Below are 14,577 nucleotides of genomic sequence, written 5' to 3'. Positions count from 1 at the left end.
ACAGAAAAGATAATACTTTTGTATGAGAAAAGATCTCGTATGGTAATTTTTTTAGTCCTGGAGTAAAATGACTGGTGATTTAAAGAAGAGAAGGAGGAAAAGAAAAAAATCTGGGACTGCTTGGAAAGCCCAGGCATGTCATAGATGGTCTGTGTAAATTACATGTAGTTTTTTTCTGTTTCTCTGTGTCTCTTTTCATGCATATACAGAGAAATAGAAAGCTGAAAAAGTTTAGATAATAAAATATTCTTTAAAACCTGATAGAAGATTGGAGAAATTTGGCTAATTCACATTTTCAGAGTTAAAGCTCTTAGTCTGAATAAAGATAAAATAAGAAATACTGTAAAGAAATGCATTGGCGGTTTGGCTTTTTCTTTTTAAGATGGAGTCTCACTCTGTCTACAGGCTGGAGTGCAGTGGCACAATCTTGGCTCACTGCAACCTCCGCCTCCTGGGTTCAAGTGATCCTCCTGCCTCAGCCTCCTGAGTAGCTGGGACTATAGGCATGCGCCCAGCTAATTTTTTTTTGTATTTTTTAGTTGAAACGGTGTTTCATCATGTTGGCCAGGATGGTCTCAATCTCTTGACCTTGTGATCCGCCCACCCCGGCCTCCCAAAGTGTTGGGATTACCGGCATGAGCCACTGCGCCCTGCTACGATTCTTTTTTAATATAGATAAGCATGAAGCCAGATTTAGTGTAGAGCCAAAAATTTTGCATTCCTGTTTGCATTGCTCCACACTATATCTGCTATTTTGCATAGATAGCACTAGGACTCAAGTACTTACTGGCCATGTGTAAAGTGAGTTTCATGTTTGCATTGCTTCACACTGTATTTGCTATTTTGCATAGATAGCACTAGGACTCAAGTACTTACTGGCCGTGTGTAAAGTGAGTTTCATGTTTGCATTGCTTCACACTGTATTTGCTATTTTGCATGGAGGTAGTACTAGTACTAAAGTACTTACTGGTCATGTAAAATGAGCTTCTTAATTACTCACATGTTTTCATTGCTTCACACTATCTTTGCTATTTTGCATAGGTAGCACAAGTACTAAAGTACTTATTGACCATGTAACTAAAGTGAATTTCTTAATTGCACAAAATATATAGTGATATTGGTGGACTTAAAAATAATAAATTATGTGTCAGGAATCAATCCATCATGTAGGTTTTCTAAGGCTCTGGGTAACAGTGTAGCCTACAAGGTAAACTGAGTAGCAGAAAAATTTGGGGTTGGTGTTGTGTTCATTTTTGCTTCCAATTTTCATTTATTTGCTGTTTGTTCTTCTTTGGATTTTCTCTCTCTCTCTCTCTCTCCATATATGCATATAGTATATAAAACCATTGATATTTTAGTTTCTAATGGAAGGCTTTTATTTGGTTCTATGAACAGTCACGTTGCTTCCTATGCATTTCCAACATTCCATTCTTTGCTCTATTTATCTAAAGTTCCTAAGCTACATTTGTCCAGCTCTCAAAAATTGATAGAGGACACCAGCCATTTAAATTTTGGTTGGTTTTCCTTACCTCTGAGGATTGATAGAGCTACAAGAGATTTAAGGTTCTGGCAAAAAATACAACTAAAAGACTTATTTTTACAAGTTCTGAGCAGAAATAGTACATTAAGTATTTCGTTATTTGGAAAAGTAGGTGAGAGCAGAAATGTTGAAATGGTGTTTATTTCCAAGGTAATTCAATTTGATCAATAATTTGAATATTGCAGATGTCCAAGAGAGACATATTAGACTTATTAGTTATTCTAGAATTATGCAGGAAGCACTGTCACATCTGAGGTGATGTTTAGTTTCCTTTGGGTTATGCGTACAGAGGTACGGTGTTAATATGTGTTCTGAGATTTTACAACATTCCTGAAATTCTGAGTTGTCTTAATATATATTATCAGTAATAATATGTTAAATCATTGTATGTCACAGAAGTAACCAAACTCCCTTGTCTATCGTGTCTTTGACTATGGCTGTCCTATGATTTTGCCATCCACAATTGACGTTTTACTTTGATCCATCTAAAAAAAAAATGACTTCGAATCAGCTACAGTCCAGGGCTTGCTTTCATAGGGAAGTTCATGAAAATGACTCTTGAATGAAGGTTTCTGATAACTGTGGAGATTGTTGTCATTGGATCACAGAGTAAACTTCTAGTGCAGTCATTGAAAGACTGTGCCCAGGCACAGTGGCTCATGTCTGTAATCCCAGCACCTTGGGAGGCCAAGGTGGGCGAACCACTTGAGGCCAGGAGTTTGAGACCAGCCTGGCGAACATGGCAAAACTGTCTCTACTAAAAATACAAAAATACCCGGGTGTAGTGGCTCACACCTGTGGTCCCAGCTACTCAGGAGGCTGAGGCGTGAGAATTTCTAGAACCCAGGAGGTGGAGGTTGCAGTGAGGTGACATCACACCACTGAACTCCAGCTTGGGTGACAGAGTGAGACTCCATCTCAAAAAAAAAGACAGACTGATGTGTTCATAAAGATTGTGCTTGTTATTCAAACATGAAGCAGGGCAAGAGCTGATTACAAAGACTGAACTAATAGTGGACTGAAAAATTTTTTATGGCTTTAAGTATACTTTAAGTATATTGATTACTTTTGTAAACAGAATTTGAGGCATATTTCTCTCTCTGCCTAATTTCCCCAGAATTTGTAAACTATTTGTGACTATTAATCCACGGCAATGTGTTTGTTTGTATACGGTCAATAACAAAATGTTTTCTTTTACAATGGAACACAGTTGGAGAAAATGGTTATTTTCCAAGAACTTTAATTGCAAAGGCCTTGTGAGAGGTTCCAACAAAGCCAGCTTAGGAGAGCCTATGTGGACAGTGAGTTTTGCTGTACTTGGTGTGGGTAAACAGGCCATGTATATGGAACTAACCTATTTTACAGGTACATTGGTCCCACTATAATTTGTCTTTGGTGGAAGTGGGGCCGAGAGAGAGAGACTGAGTTCCAGAAGAAACACAGTCTTCTAGTATTAGATTAACCTTTGATTCCTGGGTGGCCACGAGGTCACTCACAGTATGAAGCTTGCCACAATGCCCCTCTTCAGCCATGAAGCAGCCAGAAAGGTCCAGGACCGGATTCCCCATGACTGGGGGATTAATAAATGGAAAGGGAGAACTGAAATCAACCCAATAGTTCCATCAAAAGGGTTTTTGTTTGTTTGTTTTAAAAATAAACATAGAAATTGACCTTTCTGTTCTTAAAGGACATTTGTTTTATTTGAATTCCTTTTTCTGGAAATGACTTTCAGGCCTCTCAAAAAAATTATCAAAGAACCGAAACTCACCAGATCACTACATCCAGTGGGATGCTGGACCCCTCATTCATCTTGACTGCTTCCTTGCCCCTCCCTAGTTCCTGTTTTCTTACACATTGTCACATTTTATCCCTACTCTATAAACCCTTAGTTTTAGTCAGTCCTGGACATGGATTTGAGACTGAACTCTCCTCTCCTTGGCTGCAACACCTAGTTAAAGCCTTTTTCCTTGTCAACACTTGTCTCAGTGATTGGCTATCTGAGCACCAAGACCTAGACCCAACCTCTGGTGTTTCACTAACAAAATAATGAGTGAAATATTTTCCACTCTTTCTTGCATTAAGTCTTTGGCATTGGCATATTGTTTATATGACAGCTCTGCAAATTGGGCTTAGGCACAGACCAAGAGCTCATTAGCCCACAGAAGTCAGTGGTGCCATGCAGGAGAGGGCAGCCCCTCAAGAGGTCCTGAACAGCAAAGGAGAAGAGAGGAGGTGGACGAGGGGATGGACAGAGTGCTTAGTGCTGTTAATAGGGTGCAGAGAGGATGAGGCAGAGGGAGGAGAAGAGATGGGAGAAGATAATTTAGGGTCTTGATGGTCTATTACATAGAACCCCCAGTTTCTGGCATGGATTGCTCTGGAAGAGCACTCTCTGCAATTGGGACCCCAGTTAGAACACTGTCCTTATTCCCTCCATTCCTGCTGCATCTCCAGGAGCAAAACACTTACCCTCAGTGGGGTCAGCGCCATTTGGGAGAACCAGCAGCCTTGTCCTCTGAGACCCTTTATTTTCTGCCAGTCTCTGTAACACACAGTGGGGAATGCCTTAGTCTGAGTCAGGAGTCCTGCAGTCTAGTACTGACGCTGACCGCCAGCCAGCCCTGAGACCTGCAGCCTGTCACTTTCCCTCTTGGGTCACCTTGGAGATGGAAAAAACCCTCTGGTCCCCCATAGCTCATAGCCACTCTCCATTGCAGGCATTACCACCTCAGTTCCACCCCCGGTCAGATCAGCAGTGGCACCAGATTCTTATGGGAGCATGAACCCTATTGTGAACTGTGCATGTGAGGGGTCAGGTCACATGCTCCTTATGAGAATCTTATGTCTGATATGTCACTGTCTCCCATCACCCTCAGATGGGACCATCTAGTTGCAGGAAAAAAAAAAAAACAAGCTTAAGGCTCCCATTAACTGTATAGTATGATGAATTGCATAATTATTTCATTATATATTATAGTGTAATCAGAATAAAGTGCACGATAATGCAATGTGCTTCAATCATCCCAAAACCACCTCCACCTGCCAGTCCATAGAAAAATTGTCTTCCAGCCAGGTGCAGTGGCTCACACCTATAATCCCAGCACTTTGGGTGGCCAAGGCAGGCGGATCACAAGGTCAGATTGAGACCATCCTGGCCAACATGGTGAAACCCCATCTCTACTAAAAATATGAAACAATTATCTGGGCATGGTGGCGCATGCCTGTGCTCCCAGCTACTTGGGAGGCTGGGGCAGGAGAACTGCTTGAACCTGGGAGGTGAAAGTTGCAGTGAGGTGAGATCATGCCACTGCACTACAGGTGAGACTCTGTCAGCCTGGACAACAGTGTGAGACCCCAAGAAAAATTGTCTTCCGCAAAACTGGTCCCTGGTGCCAAAAAGGTTGAGGACCATTGGTGTATAATATAATATCTTTTTTATACAGATACACTGATGCATCGATTTGGACAAACAATTACAGGAAATGATTTCTCATAGTTACTTGAGGAAAAAGACCCAGGGCACTGCAGAGGAGTGGAGGATGCTCTCTCTATTCACTGTGTACCTTTCATGAGTTTAAATTTTCTGTTTGTTTGTTTGTTTAGATGGAGTCTCGCTTGTTGCCTAGGCTTGAGTGCAATGGCGCGATCTCACCTCACTGCAACTTCTGCCTCCCAGGTTCAAGCAATTCTCCTGCTTCAGCCTCTCGAGTAGCTGGGATAACAGGCACACGATGCCATGCCCGGCTAATTTTTTGTATTTTAGTAGAGATGGGGTTTCACTGTGTTGCCCAGGCTGGTTGCGAACTCCTGAGCTTAGGTGATCCGCCTGCCTCAGCCTCCCAAAGTGCTGGGATTACAGGCGTGAGTCACTGCACCTTGCTGATAGTTTAAATTTTCTCACTTCTCTTGAAAATGTCAAAGCACTTAATTAAGCTGGAGAGATGACTGACTTTTTAATGTTTGCTTGTTTTTTACATTTTTAGTTAGAATAAACGGATACTTATGCAAGAATGGAACAGCCTAGGTGGAAGAAGATCTTTGTCTAGATGAGCATTTAACCTCTGATCAAGGAGGGACCCAAAGCAGAGGGAAACAGGAGAATCAGTGGCTCAACGGGGTTGGAAAAACCAGACAGTGACTAGAACAATTCAGGAAGTGCCTCGCTTTGCATTGAAACACAAAACAAGTTCCATTTATGTTATATAGTGACACGCAAAAATCACATCATTGAAAAAATATCTCCATCAGAAGTTAGGGAAGTTCATTTTGTGTTGGGAAAAGGTCTTTCTACAGTAACGAGCAATGAAAAAGTAAATATATCTACAGATTTCACTGGTTAAAAATTAAAACTTCTACATCGGAAAATATTAGAACAAAAAGGGGCAAGAAATCAGGACTCTCCTGTCTGAATGTGAGAAACAAGTAGGAGAGCATGCATGCCTTTTCATAAAGACTCTGTAGACAAGACACCGATTTTATGCAAAAACAGTCAAAACAAAGAAGTGTTCATTTAAGGCCAGGCACAGTGGCTCATGTCTGTAATCCCAGCACTTTGGGAGGCCAACACAGGCGGATCACGAGATCAAGACCATCCTGGCTAACATGGTGAAAGCCCATCTCTACTAAAAATACAAAAAATTAGCTGGGTGTGGTGGCATGTACCTGTAGTCCCAGAGACTTGGGAAGCTGAGGCAGGAGAATCACTTGAACCCAGGAGGTGAGGTTGCAGTGAGCCAAGATCGTGCCACTGCACTCCAGCCTGGGTGACAGAGCAAGACTCCGTCTCAAAAAAAAAGAAAAGAAATGTTTGTAATGTTTTCCTAAATACAAAAAAAAAAAAAAAAAACCCTTTGATGTCAGATCAAAATACATGAACTAGTACAATCCAACACTAGGAGGCTGTGTGCGTGTGTGTACCTGCATGTGTGTGTACCTGTGTGTACGTGCATATGCGTATATGCATGTGTGTGTGTGCATGTGTGTGTGTGCATGTGTGTGTATGTGCATGTGCACAGTAAGCAACACTTCTACATGCTGACTTGGAAATCGTGCTTCTTCTTAGAAGTCTCCGTATAACCATATTCAGAAATCTGGACAGAGATTTACATTCAAATCTGTTTGATACAATACTAATTTGAGAGTAAATTTTAAACCCCCGCTATATGAACAAGGGCTCCCTGAGTTCTGCTAGGAGCACACAGTGGAGACTGTGCAGCCTTCATTCAGTCATCAGTGAACCCTGTGATCCCCCACTCTATGCCTGTGGAGCTCCAGGTTCTGAGGACACAGCAAGGACATGACAGGGACTAAGAAGCAGATGTCCTTCAGCGTGGCTGTGCCCTTGTGAGGACAGCTGATTCTTCCCACGCAGCCCCATTCCCTGCAGTCCCATCTCCCTCAGGTTCCACGTCCCCCTTGGCCAGGAGAACTGAGGCACCGCCCTCGCTCTCTGCCTATAAGGTCTTGAAGAGGCCTGACCCCCACTCACCAGCAGAGACTGTGCCTCCCCGGGGGACTGTACAATGACATCTGTCAAATCTGCCGGCTCCTGGCTTTCCACTGGCTCCTCAGAAGCTAAAGTGGACATCGAGTCTGCATTGCTCAGAATCTCGTTGTGATCATTGTCCTTAGCCTCAGGCCCTCGTAGAGGCCACCAGCAGAAAGAACGGACCTTAGGAAGGCAAAGAGCCAACTCAGAAGCCCATACCCAGGGCTCCCCACAGCATCCCCAGGGCACAGCTGGACCTGCTGCCCCTACCCCCTCCCAATGAGGTCACCCCAGGAAGTCCATGCTTAATACATCCAGGACCTGTTGCTGGGGCCAGGCCCTGGTGCAGGGGCTCACCCCATCCCCAGGGTACAGGTTGGGTGAGGGTGTCACCCAGGCTGCAGGAAGGGACATGGCTGTAGCATGGCCTGCCAGCCTATGTGATGCTCCAAATGGCCTGTGTCCCCTAAAGTCAATCTGCATCATCCAGGTCACTTTGGAGACTCAAGGCAGCCATGAGAACATGGGACCCACCCACCCGGGCTATACTGTGGGCAGGGAGCAGTTCCTGAGCCCCGGGTGCCCCTAGCTCCTGGAGAAATCAACTCACGCTGTCCATGCACCGGGAGTCTCTTCCACGACCTAGAAGAGAAAGGGGTTTCCTTAGCGGGCAGGGAAGGGCCCATGCAGCACTCCTCCTTAGAGGCCAGTGTTGGGTAGGGGTGGGCTGGGGGCTAGGACACTGGACAAGGAGTCCCGGGCCTCATTCACATGAGGCCTTGCCAACTCGGGAACTCCCTCAGGACATTGAGTATAAGGGGAAGTGGAGTAAAAACGTGGACAATCTCTGTGTTCTGCTGTGTTCTTCTCTGACCAAAGCTAAATAAATCCCCTGACCACTTCTCGTCCTGACTCTTGTCACCCAGTTGGGGAGCTGACTGTCCCCTGCCTGGCTGGGCCTGAACATGGGAGGAACTGGCCCTGCCCTCTCAGACTTGATGGGGAGATGAGGGGACCCCAGCCCTGGGAGAGGGACTGATGAGACCAAGGTCCTGGGAAGTGCACAGGATGAGGACATGGGGGGTGATCACAAGGAGGAAGATAGAGCCAGGACGGAGACGCCAGGACAGAGACACCAGGACTTGGGGCACAGGTGGACAATTCTGTCTGTGGGAACAGGAGGAGGCAGGGCAGAGAGTGCCCAGCGTCCCTGTCCTCAGCCAGCACCTACCTGAGCGGATGCACCAATAGATAATCAGTATGGGCACAAACAGAGGCAACACAACTATGAGTAAAATCATCCATGCATCAGGTCCATTGCCTGAGAAAAGACAGGAGAAGACAGGAGTTCCCAGGCTGGCAGGCACTGTCTCCTCCGCAGCTGGGGCTTCCCCAGTGGGCTTTGTACCTGATTTTTCTTCACAGCTGATGTCACTCTGTGGCGTACAATCACTGACTGGAACCATCCCACTGGGGCACCTGGGTACACACAGGGAGGGAGCAAATTACTCTTGGCCCTTAAAACCCAAATAGGAAAAGGAGGACAGGTCTTATTGACAAATCAGACACCAGGGGTGAAGCCAGCTGGGTTGGCTCAGATCCTCATGGGAACTTAAGGGAGCTCCACCCACGGCCTTATTACACCTTTTGCAGGCTGTGGGCATTTCTGTGTTCTTGCATTAAAAGCAAATATTAAAAATTACATTTTAGGACTCAATTAGTTTAAGTATAAATACAACCCTGGCTGGATTCTGTCGTTGTTTTCTTATGATTTCAAGATAAAATATTTCCTGCACCTCTCTGATGGGTTCTTAAGTCATGGCCTCCTAAGACCAGTGAACAAGTCAGCCTGGCCAAGGGGACTTGTGGTGGAGAGGCAGGAGAGGGCCACTGCAGAAGGCAGGGGTGGGGACAGTGAGATGGACCAGGAGGGACCACTGCAGGCTCAGAAGACCTCACATGGTAAGGGATGCCCCATGGGAAGAGGAGGCACTATGCGGTTGGGGGGAGATAGGAGCACAAGGAGACTCAGGTCTTCTTGAGGTTCCTGGTTTCTGGGGGCTCCTTGGGGCTGCTGGGAGCCCCTGGCTGCTGTCTCACCGTACGCTGCATTTACGACACATCTCAGGGGAATCTTCTTCCCGGAAGGTGCCTGGGTTGCACTGACACACTCTGTTCCTGGTCGTGGTGCAGGGACTTAGCTCTTCTTCATCTGATGACAGAGCAGATTTGTTTCCCTGACGTGTCCCTCGACCCTTCCTCACCACCCCGAACCCCTCCCACTCAGCTCAGCTCAACTTGGTTTACCAAGGAGTTCTGAGGGCCGGTTTTCTACCAGCACACTTGGGGCTCATACAAGACACCCACCCTTCGGCCGTCACCAATACTCAGAGTAATATAAAGGACCATGATTCATTATTTATTACATCAGATTAGGGGGAAAGCACCATTTCGATCACATGGTCAGTAGCAAAAAAGGCACAGGGTCATTTGAGAGACTCTGCAAGGAGAGGAGCCCTCGGGTGACTTCCCAAAAACCCAGCCTGCTGGGGAGGAGAAAGGGGCCTGAGAACCTGAAGGCTGAATGAGGCTGAGCACCTTCCAGGAGCACAGAGCCCGGGGAGAGAGCCTGGCCCTGGAGCAGACCCACGCCGCCACTGAAACCCAGCCCTGTCCACTCGGCCAGGTCTTCTCTGTGCTATAACGATGCCCCCACCCTCTCGCAGCTGACAGTTTGCACTACACAGGTGGCATGCATTATAAATATGATTTCTTTCTGTTTTATTTTATCAACCAAAGTCATAATCATGGAACAGGGTATGCTGAAGACCAAGTTGGGCTGGAACTTGGTTCCCTGACTCACATCGGCTACAACTCCCACCTCATTGCCCCACCCTCACACCTCTGGGCAAGGGGTCCACACATTCTGTACCTGATTTACAAACTCTACATGGGCAGCAAGAAGGCAAGTTGTTGGACTCATTGGGGTAACCTCCACCAGCCATGTACTGGTTACAATCTCCACTGGGTTCTAATTGGAAATATTCTGGAAGGGGAGAGAAAAGCCAGTGAATGAATTGCCACAGAGATTCCAGAGGCCGGTGGCGGTGGCTGGGATACTCTTCTTTTGGCCACAGGGAAATCCCCTCTCTCGGCTTGATCTTGTCATCAATTCTGCATCTATTACACACGTCTGACTGGCACAGCTGACAGAAATATAATGCAAGCTACATACATAATCCAAATTCTGTGAGGGCCATATTAAAATAAGTAAAAAATAAGTAAAACAAATAAAAAAGAAAAAAGTCAAATTAATTTTAACAATGTATTTTTTGAACTTAAAATATCCAAAACATTAGCTTTTTTTTTTTGGCTGGGGAGGCCTCTGCAAACTTGCAGTCATGGTGGAAGGCAAAGGAGAAGCAAGGGGCATGTCTTCTTTTTTTTTTCCTTGAAAAAAAAGAAAAGAGAGAAGGAAAGAAAGAAAAAAAAGGAGCGTAGGAGAGGAAGAAAGAGGAAGAAAAAGAGGGAGAACGGGAATGTTGCTTTATGCTAAAAATGGGTATTGAAAACCTCTTTTATGCTAATAATTGTGCTTAATAATGGTTGATCAATATTTCATTTAAACCTATGAGTAGGTGTGATGTGGTACTGACAAGAATGTATATTTTGTGTATTTAAAGTGGAGAGCTCTATAAATGTTAAGTTTACTTGTTCCAGATCTGAGTTCAAGTCCTGGATATCCTTATTAATTTTCTGTCTCGTTGATCTATCTAATATTGATGTTGAAGTCTCCCACTATTATTGTGTGGGTGTCTAGGGAGTCTAAGTCTCTTTACAGGTCTTATGTATCTGGGTGTTAGGATCATTAGCGCTTATTATTGCATTGATCCTTTTACCACTATATCTTTGTTGCTTTGAAATCTATTTTATCAGAGGTGAGATTTGCAACTCCTGCTTTTTATTTATTTATTTATTTTTGCTCTCCATTTGGTTGATAAATCTTTCTCCATCCCTTTGTTTTGAGTCTCTGTGTATCCTTGCATGTGAAATGGGTCTGGATGTAGCATACCGTTGGGTTTTGGCTGTATCTTTTGATTGGGGGATTTAGTTGATTTAAATTTAGGATTACTGCCATTTGATGTTAACTGGATGTTTTGTCCATTCGTTGATGTAATTTTGACAGTCTCACTCTGTCGCTGCCCAGGCTGTAGTGCAGTGGTATGATCTCGGCTCACCGCAAACTCCACCTCCCAGGTTCAAGTGATTCTCCTGCCTCAGCCTCCTGAGTAGCTGGGATTACAGGCACATACCACCACGCCTGGCTAATTTTTAGTAGAGATGGGGTTTCACTATGTTGGCCAGGCTAGGTCTCGAACTCCTGACCTTAGGTGATCTACCTGCCTCTGCCTCCCAAGATGCTGGGACCACAGGAGTGAGCCACCTCACCCAGCCAACATTAGCATTTCAACATGTAAACAAGATAAAACATTGAGATATTTTCTTTCTTTTTTTTTTTTTTTTTTTTTTGAGACGGAGTTTCGCTCTTGTTACCGAGGCTGGAGTGCAATGGCGTGATCTCGGCTCATCGCAACCTCCACCTCCTGGGTTCAGGCAATTCTGCCTCAGCCTCCCAAGTGGCTGGGATTACAGGCACACGCCACCGTGCCCAGCTAATTTTTTTTGTATTTTTAGTAGAGACGGGGTTTCACTATGTTGACCAGGATGGTCTCCATCTCTTGACCTCGTGATCCACCCGCCTCGGCCTCCCAAAGTGCTGGGATTACAGGCATGAGCCACCGCGCCCGAACGATATTTTCTTTTATTTTGAATATTGTATTTGAAACCCAGAGTGTATATTTCACTCACTGCACATCTCAATTCAGAGTCGCTGTGTTTGAAGTGATTAATGGCCACATGGGCCTAGAGACCAGGGCAATGGTCTCTTCCACCTGGGTCCCTGGAAACTTACAAAAAGTCATAATGCCTGTCCTCAGTGACTCATGGTCAGTAGAAGGCACAAACAGGCACAGAGGCAATACAGCAATGAGGGGAAGGCTTCAGATATAGCCCATGCCACCTGCCATGGGAGGAAAATGGAAGGAAAAATGGGTCCTCCCTGTACAGAGTCAAAGAATGATCCATAGAAAGGGGGCCTATGGGCTGTGCATAGTAGCTTATGCCTGTAATCCCAGCACTTTGGGAGGCCAAAGTGGGCAGATCACAAGGTCAGGAGTTCAAGACCAATCTGGCCAACATAGTGAAACCCTGTTTCTACTAAATATACAAAAAATTAGCCAGGCATGGTGGCAGGGGCCTGTAACCCCAGCTACTCAGGAGGCTGAGGCAGGAGAATCATGAGAACCCGTGGGGGCAGAGGTTGCAGTGAGCTGAGATCATGCCATTGCACTTCAGCCTGGGTGACAGTGTGAGACTGTGTCTCAGAAAAAAAAAAAAAAGAAAAAGAAAAGAAAAGGGGCCTGCTTCATGCTCCCCTGGATTGCAGAGGGTCTCCAGGCATTAAGGTGACAGCTGCAGGAGCCATCGCCAGCAGGAGCCCGAGTCTGGAGGGTCGACCTTCACCTCCAGGGCTTTGACCCTTTAGGTGACCTCACTCTCCCCCTTCAGTGCCTATTTATCCCCCTCTACTGATTCATATTTATTAATATTGAAAGATACTCTTAGAAACCCAAACTGTGAAAAAAAACTTCCTTGATAATGTGTTATGATGATTATATGACCAATGATAAAAATGTGATTATTCAGTGATAGTGTGGGGGCAACAAAGGTTACGGCTGAAAAATCATAAAGCTTCTTGCTTATGCTCTCCCTATAAGGAAATAAAGACTAGGTATATTTAGGTATATCAAGGTGTCAACTATAAAGTATGAAATCACACAAGTACTACATGAGAAATTTTTCTTCCAGGTTTGGAGAAGGAAACGACCTTCTCAACCTCACAGGAAATTAAAAAGTTGCATAAAGTAGGGCTAGGCACGGTCACTCACGCCTGTAATCTCAGCACTTTGGGAGGCCGAGGTGGGGGATCACCTAAGTTTGGGAGTTCAAGACCAGCCTGACCAACATGGAGAAGCCTCGTCTCTGCTAAAAATACAAAATTAGCTGGGCAAGGTGGTGCATGCCTGTAATCCCAGCTACTCAGAAGGCTGAGACAGGGGCATTGCTTGAACCCGGGAGGTGGAGGTTGTGGTGAGCCAAGATTGTGCCATTGTACTCCAGCCTGGGTGACAAGAGTGAAACTACATCTCAAAAAAAAAAAGTTGCTTAAAGTTAACTATATAAAAATTAGGAAGAAAACTGCATGGAAGAAATCATGACTAAGATAAAAACTAACTAGGAGGAAATAACTGAAATTCAAAAAAAATTCTAGAAAGAAGAAATCATGACTAAGATAAAAACAAACTAGGAGGAAATAATTGAAATACAAACCACACTTAAAAGCATAGTTTCCTTAAACTATAGGAATTCATACAAAAAAATTCTAGAAAGAACATCAACAAGAAAGTAGTAGACTTGAACAATACATTAACAACTAGACCGGACAGATGTCTATAAAATGCTCTACTCAATCGAAACAAGATATACATTCTATTAAAGTGCACACAGAACATTCTCCAGAATAGACCATAAGCTCGGCCACGTCGTAAACCTTAATACACTTAAAGGACAGAAATCATCCAAAGTATTCACTTCTACCACAATGGAATAAATTTGGAAATCTATAGCAGGAAGAAAGTGGAGAACCTCACAGCTACATAAAACTTAAATAGCACACTCCTTTTTTTTTTTTTTTTTTTTTTTGAGGCAGTTTCATTCTTATTGCCCAGGCTGGAGTGCAATAGTGCAATCTCAGCTCACTGCAACCTCTGTCTCCAAGGTTCAAGCGATTCTCCTGCCTCAGCCTCCCAAGTAGCTAGGATTACGAGCATGTGCCACCACACCTGGCTAATTTTGTATTTTTAGTAGAGACGGGGTTTCTCCATGTTCGTCCGACTGGTCTCAAACTCCCAACCTCAGATGATCCACCTGCCTCAGCCTCTCAAAGTGATAGGATTATGGGTGCAAGCCACCACGCCTGGCCATAGCACACTCCTGAATAACCAATTGGTCCAAGAAAAAATCAAGAGGTATCAGAAAATAAGTTGAATGAAAATGAAGACACAACATACCAAACCTATGGGATTCAGCTAATGTAGCTGAAGTTTAGAAGGAAATTGTTAGCTGTAAATGCCTATTTAGGAAGAAGAAATATCTCAATCTATAACCTAATAATCCAGCAAGCAGACTGAAGAAAACAATACAGGTTAGAGCAGAAATTAATGAGACAGAGAATAGAAAAACAACAGAGTAAATTAATGAACCCAAAATTTAGTTCTTTAAATAGATTGATACATTGGCACAGGAATTTGCGTTAAAAAATTAACACAGGGAAAAAATAAGAAGACTCAAATTATAGTCATCCACTGCATGACGATGTTTTGGTCAGCGATGAACCACCTATGTGGTTCCCATAATATGGTGGTCCCGT

At 44.4% G+C, this 14,577-nt stretch overlaps 1 protein-coding gene across 3 annotated transcripts in view; it reads right to left on the bottom strand.

Moving 5' to 3' along the window:
* The window catches only part of TNFRSF10A (TNF receptor superfamily member 10a), a 60,351-nt gene that overhangs the window by 32,020 nt on the left and 13,754 nt on the right, over nt 1–14,577 (bottom strand). For 2 of the 3 annotated variants that reach the window (XM_054243740.2, XM_078347225.1), the window contains exons 3-8: nt 9,961–10,074; nt 9,129–9,240; nt 8,260–8,507; nt 7,639–7,670; nt 7,029–7,211; nt 4,010–4,082 (exon numbers count right to left, since the gene is read on the bottom strand). In XM_054243740.2, the coding sequence (XP_054099715.1) occupies nt 4,010–4,082; nt 7,029–7,211; nt 7,639–7,670; nt 8,260–8,507; nt 9,129–9,240; nt 9,961–10,074 (762 nt within the window). The remainder of the gene's footprint in view (nt 1–4,009; nt 4,083–7,028; nt 7,212–7,638; nt 7,671–8,259; nt 8,508–9,128; nt 9,241–9,960; nt 10,075–14,577) is intronic. The other variant, XM_008979185.5, reaches the window with a different exon arrangement.

The sequence above is a fragment of the Callithrix jacchus genome, chromosome 13 (genome assembly GCF_049354715.1).
Source record: "Callithrix jacchus isolate 240 chromosome 13, calJac240_pri, whole genome shotgun sequence".
Classification (NCBI taxonomy): domain Eukaryota; kingdom Metazoa; phylum Chordata; class Mammalia; order Primates; family Cebidae; genus Callithrix; species Callithrix jacchus.
Note: the sequence above shows the minus strand (reverse complement) of the source record. Positions and strands in the feature narration are given on the sequence as shown.